Source organism: Asterias amurensis, chromosome 9, assembly GCF_032118995.1.
Source record: "Asterias amurensis chromosome 9, ASM3211899v1".
Classification (NCBI taxonomy): Eukaryota; Metazoa; Echinodermata; class Asteroidea; order Forcipulatida; family Asteriidae; genus Asterias; species Asterias amurensis.
In genome coordinates, this window is record NC_092656.1 from 9,981,293 (window position 1) to 9,991,301 (window position 10,009).

Consider the following 10,009-nt stretch of genomic DNA (forward strand, 5'->3'; position numbering starts at 1 on the left):
AAGCCCCCGAAGTGTAACGTCAGACAATACAGATAATGTTGAATTGGTTTTGACAACAGAACCATTTCATTGGATGAGTGGATAAAAGTGCATTACGTGAGCTTTCCATGGCCCGAATTGACGTTGCACTTTCGATCGTCTGCATAACTTATGCAGCTGCAGTGTTTACTTTTGCTTACATCATGTAGGGCCTAGGCTAACGGATATCAACTGCACATCTCCATGTGAAATTAATGTGAGGTCAAAATTGAATATATGACTAAAAATAATCTAAACTTTCAACAATAGAGTGACGTCACAGAAATAGTTTATAAACGGTATAAACAAGCAAGCAAGCAAGCAAGCAAGCAAGCAAGCAAGCAAGCAAGCAAGCAAGCAAGCAAGCAAGCAAGCAAGCAAGCAAGCGAGCAAGCAAGCGAGCGAGCGAGTGAGCGAGCAAGCAAGCAAGCAAGCAAGCAAGCAGGCAGGCAAGCAAGCAAGCAAGCAAGCAAACAAACAACAAAAATGAAATAATGCGCTAAAAATAATAAACTAATAAATTCCGAGTGTCACAAGTTTACAGTTAATGTTTCAAGGAAGGGCAAAATCATTGATAACTAAGTCATACCGGTGGACACAGTTAGAGAAGGGCAAAATCATTGATAACTAAAGTCATACCGGTGTACACAGTTCGAGAAGGGCAAAATCATTGATAACCAAAGTCATACCGGTGTACACAGTTCGAGAAGGGCAAAATCATTGATAACCAAAGTCATACCGGTGGACACAGTTAGAGAAGGGCAAAATCATTGATAACCAAAGTCATACCGGTGGACACAGTTCGAGAAGGGCAAAATCATTGATAACCAAAGTCATACCGGTGGACACAGTTCGAGAAGGGCAAAATCATTGATAACCAAAGTCATACCGGTGTACACAGTTCGAGAAGGGCAAAATCATTGATAACCAAAGTCATACCGGTGGACACAGTTAGAGAAGGGCAAAATCATTGATAACCAAAGTCACACCGGTCTACACGGCCTTATTACGCTTTGAGAAAGATGGTTTCCTTGCCTCTCTTCACCCAGATAAATGGGTCTGAGCGCCACGACATAATGTTTTTGTATTATTTTTGGTTTAGCCGGCTAACAGCCGAAGACACATGGGTTATTCTGAACTAAGTTCGGTTTACGTGCCTTCTTAATTCCCACGGAATCTCAGCCCAATTTAGATTAATAGAGACCAAAAATAAAGAAACCCTGTACTCACGACTGCATTATTAGATATTCCTATACACTGTACCATGTGATTCTAATGACAATAATTTAGAGCGTACTTTAACTCATTAATATATATATTGAAATTGTGGATGTTACCAATGCCTAATCTCATATTACGCAGTTTTAACTTGCTTATAACCCAATTCTGCATTACAAGTTTCTGTGACCGACCGACTAATATTGTGATTTTGATAGTTAGCTTTTCTTACAAAATATTGCAATGACGTTTGCCTTTGGAAAATTGGTCACACGATCCGAAAGCAGATTTCCTGCGACTTTCACTGGCTTCCGTTTATATAGACAATGGCTCGTGTACAAAACTCTTAACCCATAGCTATGACTGCGCACACACCGACTCTACTAGCAAGAGCTTATTCACTAATATGCCGATCCTAGAAATCTGTTTGACGTCATTACTCTATAAGCTTCTTGCTAAAGGAATACGCCACTTTAGGATCGAGCTGTGGTACCAATTTGATTGCCAAGATGGCTCACTGCGCGGGAATGTTGCTGGAGATAAACCTGTTGATATTTGTCGTTGGAGTCCTCGTGTGGTTTTGCCCGCTCTACTGCTGGTGCCTTAATCTCACAGGTAAGGAGGGTATAATAATATACTTGATTTGAACAATACAAACTTCTGTATAGAAGAAGCGAGTTAATTGAGATTTACTTACTCACTGGTTTAAAATTCGCAAAAAAATCCTACATGTCAGGCTGATTACCAAAAAAGACAAAACTCTAATTTGACTTCTCTGTTTAAATTGGTTTTCCCCGGCATGAGTGGGTAAATAATTGAAAATTGAAAATTATTTAACTCATATTTTCTTACAACAAGATGATTTGGGTGCACAAACTTAGCAAGAAGGAGGAGGGATAGATTTGTTTATCCTTTGCTGCTCAAATCAAGCTGAAAAGAGGAGGGGCAGATTTGTTTATCCTTTGCTGCTCAAAACCAAACAAAAAGAGGAGGGCAGATTTGTTTACCCCTTGCAACTTAAACACGGCAAAATGTGCGATATTTGTAACAAATAAGTGGAATTTGTCTATTTTTATAGCAAAATTAGATTGATTCGTAAAATCTACATCATGTTTTTCATGATTTGGGGGATAAAATGGTAAAACTAAAACTTATTGCTTTAAAATCCTGTTTCGAGAGCAATTCTCAGACCATAATGAAAATTTTAAGATATGAACTTGAAAAATAACCAAAAATAAACAGTTTCACAATTTAATAAGCAATTTTTAATTTTGTACTGTTTTTGGTAATATATAGCAACTTTTCTTTAAGATGTTTGCAAAATACTAAAGTTATACTGTTTTTCTCCATAAAATACCTTTGGGAGAACAAAGTCAATTTTGGGTGCACAAACTTAGCCAACAAGAGGAGGGGATAGATTTGTTTACCCTTTGGTGCTCAAATAAAGCTGAAAAGTTTAAGGGATAGATTTGTTTATCCTTTGCTGCTCAAAACCAACCGAAAAAGAGGAAGGGATAGAAAATAATAAAACAAAAATTTGTTGCTTTAAAATCCTGTTTCGAGAACAATTTACAGACCATAATGACAATTTTAAGCTGAAAATTTGACAAAAATGCAGTTAAATGTGAAACTGTTAGAAACCTCTCTTAATAATAAGTATGCGTGATGTCACAATTCGAACCTTAAACGAGGCCACATATGCAACCACTGCAAGTGGCTGGTATTGGTGGTGGCGTGACGTGCACCAATGGCCTCATTTTGGGTAAGTTAAGCATGTGTATTAAAGGCAGTGGACACTATTGGTAATTACTCAAAATAGTTATTAGCATTAAACCTCACTTGGTAAAGAGTAATGGGGAGAGGTTGGCAGTATAAAACATTGTGAGAAACGGCTCCCTCTGAAGTGAAGTAATTTTCCACGAATTTGATTTCGAGACCTCAAGTTTAGAACTTGAGGTCTCGAAATCAACCATCTAAACGCACACAACTTCGTGTGACTAGGGTGTTTTCTTCTTTCAGTATTATCTCGCAACTTTGATGACCGATTGAGCTCAAATTTGCACAGGTTAGTTATTTTATGCATATGTTGAGATGCACCAACTGTGAAGGCTAGTCTTTGACAATTACCAATAGTGTCCACTGCCTTTAAAAGAGGCCTAATCCAACAAATAATTTGAAACACGATCGCGTCCAGCTATCAATCGCGCGCTTTCCCACAAGGACGATGCAACCACAAAATTACCATCTTATTTAGTTTGAGCAACATATCTTTTCTTCGCTTGTAATACCTAAATACAACATTTTTGCAAGTGTTAACAAAAACGTACCTGCATTTTGTCTCTGGTTAATTTTGTTTGACCTGCTATTGTTTTATTTCGAGTGTTTTCGGACTGTGTTTCGTAGTAATCGCCAGGTCATTAAAGGCATTGGACACTATTGGTAATTACTCAAAATAATTATTGGCATAAAACCTTACTTGTTAACGAGTAATGGGGAGAGGTTGATAGTATAAAACATTGTGAGAAACAGCTCCGTCTGAAGTGACGTAGTTTTCGTGAAAGAAGTAATTTTCCACGAATTTGATTTCGAGACCTCAAGTTTAGAATTAGAGGTCCCGAAATCAAGCATCTGAAAGCACACAACTTCGTGTGTGACCAGGGTGTTTCTTCTTTCATTATTATCTCGCAACTTCGATGACTAATTGAGCTCAAATTTTCAAAGGTTTGTTGTTTTATGCATAATTTTGAGATACACCAAGTGAGAAGACTGGTCTTTGACAATTACCCACAGTGTCTATTGTCTTTAAAGGGTCTGAGTGCTTTTTCTAACACAAATCACAATGTACACATAATGATGGTAGAAAGCCTCCTTTGAAATATTACTTGCTGTAGTGCTGTAGTTTTTCAGAAATGAGTAAAACAAATGCTTTCGTCTCAGTTTTAACGTATTTACCGGTTTTGGTATAATTGCCATAACTGGTTAAAACGTTCAACATTGCTAAGATAATTGTAATTACACTGAGACGATCTTCTTTTCGTGAGTTGTTTTTACTAGTTTCTCAAAAGTTATTTCCAAGAATTTAGAAAAAGGAGGTCCACGAAATCGGGACCCACTTAAGTAGGTCATCCACCAAATAGGTGACCCACGAAAAAATGAACCATACAACAATATATATATTTAGCCAAGTGAGAGTTTTACCTTACTGATAGTTTTGACGTCTAAAAAGAAGCAAATCACCGACAACCGGTTATATCTTTGGCTTTTGAAACTTTTTGGTTTCACACTTTCAGTTTTGAATCTTCAGGGAATGCAAGCCTCCCAGGTCTCAACTTACCGATTAAAAGAAGTTGATCTCAAAGCAGAACTAGCGATAGATGGTGATCTAAGAACAAATGCATTGCAATTTCATTGCTCTCACACCTGTAAGTATATTAAAGGAACACGTTGCCTTGGATCGGACGAGTTGGTCTATAAAAAGCGCTTGTAACCGTTTTTTATAAAATGCATATGGTTGGAAAGATATTTTAAAAGTAGAATACAATGATCCACACAAGTTTGCTTCGAAATTGCATGATTTTCCTTTTACTGTGCGAACTAACACGGACGGCCATTAATTTTATGGGAGTCAAAAATTTGACTCCCATAAATGGCCGACCGTGTTAGTCGACGAGGTAAAAGGAAAACCGTGCAATTTCGAGGCATGTTTGTGTGGATCATTGTATTTACAACATCTTTCCTACCATATGAATTTTATAAAAACGGTTTCAAACGCTTTTCAAAGACCAACTCGACCGATCCAAGGCAACGTGTTCCTTTAATCAAATGAGTTGCCAGTGTGTTGGCAGCCTCAAATAGTTGAATAGTATTATTGCCTCGACTGTTTGACTATGAATTTGTATGTTTAAAGACAATGGAAACTATTGGTAGTTACTAAAAATGTACATTTATTAGCATAAAACCTCACTTGGTAACCAGTAATGTGGGGAGGATGTTAAAAATAATAATGAACCATTTTTGTAGAGCGCATATATGACAATCACTGAGAAGTCCCTATACGCTTTGAGATGAAAACAAAACAGAAGTAAAAGTTAATAGAGTTGTTAGTATAAAACATTGTGAGAAACGGCTCCCTCTGAATGAAACATAGTTTCGAGAAAGAAGTAATTTCAAACATCTGAAAGCACACAACTTCATGTAACAAGGCTGTTTTTCCCCATTATTATCTCACAACTTCGACGTCGAGCAATGAGCTCTTGATCTTAAAAGGTTTGTTATTTTATGCATAATTGTATCGAGATACACCAAGTCAGAAGATTGGTCTTTAACAATAGTGTCAAGTGTCCGTGAACTGCGCAAGTTCCTGCATGTTCGACCATCGGGACCCGTTTCTCGCTATAAAGCAGTCTACCTGGTGGGACCTAAGCACCCCAGCCGTCAAACAAAGTTTGAAACGCTCGAGACTTTTTTGTTTGTTATGCAAGTCGCCACAAACACAAGGCAAGACGGCTACTGCCATGTGTGGGCTACAATGAACCATTTTTTTTTTCCAGGGGCCGTTGCCGCCTACTCATGGAGCTTTTACCCCCTTGACAGTACATACGCGTCTGCTGTCTTACTGACTCCCGCATCACCCCCTTCTCCAAAACCTATACCCCCTCATGGTCCAGGATCGTTTTGGACAATTCTCCTCAAACCTCCGAATTAAATTTGGGGTAGGGGCTAAAGCGAAAAGAGTTAACCACACAAATATTAGTTTGGAAGTTGTTTCCTGCATGGTATAACATGTAAAATCGTGTTTAAGATTTCGGTTTGTAAATCCAAAAAGACAATTAATTTTTATAAATGAAAACAAAACCTGATTAAGTTGACAGCAATAGCAACTTAAAGAATGTTATCAAATAAACCTGATAAATAAAGTTCACGTTGAAGTGTATATTGCTTCGATTTTCTTCTTGATCTGGCCACTTCTCAATGCAGCCATTTTGTTTAAAACTGTCAAATATTGAGGTATAGTATAATGACAATAAATGGAGTAGGCCTTATTGTTTGTTTTTAATTCATGTTTTTTTGTTTATTTTTTTTTTTACTTTTCCAGCAAACGAGCCGCATGCCTGGTGGAAGCTGGACCTGGGAGCAAACCACTGCCTCGGCCGTATCACCCTTGTCAACAGAGATGATTGCTGTAGTAAGTAAAGTTGTTGTTGAACAGTGAGTAAAGCGCACCCAATGTAACCCCTTAAACTTTAAAAAATTCAACAATAGTTCCATACTGATAAAGGTCCAAAATATACAAGTTTGCAATTTGTTACAGTTCTAGCATTTAAAAAAAAAGCCAGGAAATAATAGCAAAAGTTTTGAATACAAAAAAATCGAAAAAACACTAATGCTCTATGTTGCTTGGGTTCACGCTGAGAACTTGGTGAAATGAATAACTGTGCAAAGTTTCATAAATAACGACCGAGCACTTTATAACCCAAAGTACAGTCTTGCTTTTTAGTTAATGTATGTGTAAATCTTCTAAATCTGACAGGTTACCGTCTGTCTGGCGCTATCGTAAGAGCAGGCACGGAGACGGACATTTTCAATAACGCCGTGTGTGGGTTACCACTGACATCAGACCAAGCATCGATCCCTGGGGCACACATACAACTTTTATGTAGCCCGCCTGTGACTGCCCGGTACGTCAGTGTGGAGACCGCCAACACTGAACTAACACTGTGTGAAGTAATGGTTGAAGAGTACCCCACGGAAGAATGTCCTCAAACAACAAGTAAGAAATTTTTAGCAAAAGGGTTTTTATGTGTTTTTTTGTACCTTTCATTTACTGAATATTAAAAAAACAGTAAACACCCCATCATATTGTTCAAAATTTGTTCTTGTGAACTATTTCACACCAGTCACGACTATACGGAATTAAAATGGCTCGCATACTGTTACATAAACAAAGCATTTTTGAAGATGTGTGAAGACAACAATTACAAAATGTACAAGAACCATTTTACTTTTTGTTTTGCTTGCATTGTAATTTTATCTTGGGTTTTCAAATTAGGTCTTTCTCTTGATCATTGTCTACAGCTCCGACGACTATCGCTGGCACGATCTTATCCTCATTGTTTTCCGAAGGGAAATGCATTGTCAACCCACGCCCTCTGTCGGTCGTTCACACGAAGTCACCAATGCAGTGTTTCCTGAGGTGTAAGATGTTTAGCGAGTGTTTGTCTTTTGAGTACGTCATGATGACTACTGGTAAGTGCAGGCTTTATGATGTAAAGGCTGGGGACTTGAACACAGATGATGAGCTAGGCTGCTTGGTGTATGCAGTAGTCCGTGGCTAGACAGTAAACAGAACTAAACAAAGCCACAGTTGCAACTGTTTTAAGATTTGTTTAAAGGCACTGGACCTCAAACGAACTGTTAGCATAAATACGTATTTTGCAGCAAGCCTCCTCCAAAGAAACATAGTTTCGTTTATTAGAAAGACTCGAGGCATTTTCTCACCCAGACAATAAAATACTTCAGCTGAATTAACAGGTTTTATCATGTACGCATATATGTTGGGATACATCAAGTGAGAAAACTGGTCTTTTACAACAAAATAATGTGTTAAAGAATTATCAAAAAACAACAACAACAACAACAAATCAATAACTGACACACATAGTTTAATAATTATTAAGGCCATTGGACCCTTTCGGTAAAAAGTATTGTCCAAGGCCCACACTTCGTGTATCACAACTTCTATATAAAATAACAACCTGTGGAATTTAAGCTCAATCGGTCATCGGAGTCGGGATAAAATAACGGGAAAACCCACCCTTGTATCCGCACGTTTCGCCATGACATGTGTTTAAAATAAATCCGTAATTCTCGATATTGAGAGTTGATACTGTTTTACTGTATTCCCAAAAAGTAAAGCATTTCATGGAATAATGTTTCAAGAGAATTCTTTCACCGCTACCTTTTGTAAACCCTGTAAGTTTGTAATTCTGTGAACTTTTATTTTTTGTTCTGTACCGAAAAGGTCCAATAATTTATGGCTTTAATCTCCAATAACTACACCAGTTTATACAAAAACCCACAAGAAAACAACAAAACTGCAATAATCACTAGTATCAGACCATTAATCAATAAGGAAAATTGATGATTACATTGTGCTATACAGTTCGTTCAGATAATAATTGAACGCACAGGCCACTAAACAAAATATGTGGCGCAATAGAATAAGTATTAGCGCAACAAGAAAGGAATTAGTGGGCAAGGGTTTAAAACTAATTTAGCCTATAATAATATTGTGAGTATAAACATGATTTGAACTTTTCTATAATAAGTGATGTTCTCCGTAAATAGTTAGTTACAGAATGACAGTTTAGAAGTGCATTATACGAGTAGCTACAATAATCTTAAAGGCAGTGGACACTATTGGTAATTACCTAAAACAATCATTAGCATAATATAATTATAACCTTTCTTGGTACCGAGTAAATGGGGAGCTGTTAAAATAATAGCATAAAACATTGTGAGAACAGCTTCTTCTTGAGTAACGTAGTTTTTGATTTTCCCCGATTTTGATTTCGAGACCTCAGAATTAGATTATAAGGTCTCGAAATCAAGCACCTGAAAGCACACAACTTCGTGTGACAAGGGTGTTTTTTCTTGTCTCGCAACTTCGACGACCAATTAACCTCAAATTTTCAAAGGTTTGTTGTTTAATGCACATGTTGAGAGCACCAAGTGAGAAGATTGGTCTTTGACAATTAGCAATAGTGTCCAGTATATTTAAAAGAAAATTTCGTATAATTGGTTAGATATCCAATGCTAAATTTAATTTAAAGTCACCTGGAAGTTGTATTTTTTCAAAGCTTTTGTCACAATAAATATGTGTTTTGAGAACAAATTTAAGAGTAGACCCCGACTCGAGAGGGCGCTGTTCGTGACGTGAATCGAGGCAGACGTTGCCTGTAATGCGTAGAGTAAACTCAACTGCAAAGTACATGAACGGACCAAGTCGTGAGTTTTTTTCCCGGCAATGCCGACCAGGTGTATTGCTGCTGAATGCAGAAAAACACTTTTTGAAATGTACCAACTCACGACTTGGACGTACATGTACTTTGCACGTGTGTTTACTATACGCATTGCAGGCTAAGTCTGCCTCGATTGACGTCACAAAAGGGGTAGGCAGAGTCAGCCCCCAAACAACTTTATATATTTTTTAAACATATAAATCTTGACAAACAATTACTAAAAAAATTGTTTTATTGCTTGTAAGCATATACTCTTATGTTTGAAAGAAAACAAATTCTATTTCCAGGTGACTCTAAAAATCACAGTAGTGCCACATTTTATATCCGTGAAAATATCATATTCTTGTTTTATTAACTTACAAATCACATTTTTAAGCTTTTAAAGAAAAACTACACATTTTTAATCCTATATAATCATAGATAAATACAATATTAACGAAATAAAAATTTCATTGAAAATGTCGCATTTTTTTATCCTTCGCCGAAAGTCGTGAGCAGTTCTGTACATGCAGGTAGAATAACCTGTAATTTGCATACACAATCCTCCTTGTGAGAAACGTATCTTATTATTACTTCTCATTAGTGGGGTTTAAAAAAAGATCTGATATTTAATGACCACATTACTAAGTGAATAGATGCCTTTTGGTTATTTCCGACAGTTTGCGGTGCCGTTCGTGCACATGCACGTATAGTCTTGGTGCAACACGTTCTGGTTTTCCTTTCGCACACAGCGCGGCCAAATCACCGACAGC

General features: G+C 37.2%; 1 protein-coding gene across 1 annotated transcript; it reads left to right on the top strand.

Annotated features, from left to right (window-relative positions):
• Positions 1-1,745: 1,745 nt before the first annotated feature.
• LOC139941814 (uncharacterized) lies at positions 1,746-7,571 on the top strand. The gene is made up of 5 exons (XM_071938436.1): positions 1,746-1,851; positions 4,527-4,658; positions 6,332-6,421; positions 6,767-7,006; positions 7,312-7,571. Exons 1-5 carry the CDS (start codon positions 1,746-1,748, stop codon positions 7,569-7,571), a joined length of 828 nt encoding a protein of 275 aa, XP_071794537.1.
• The last annotated feature ends 2,438 nt before the right edge of the window (positions 7,572-10,009 follow it).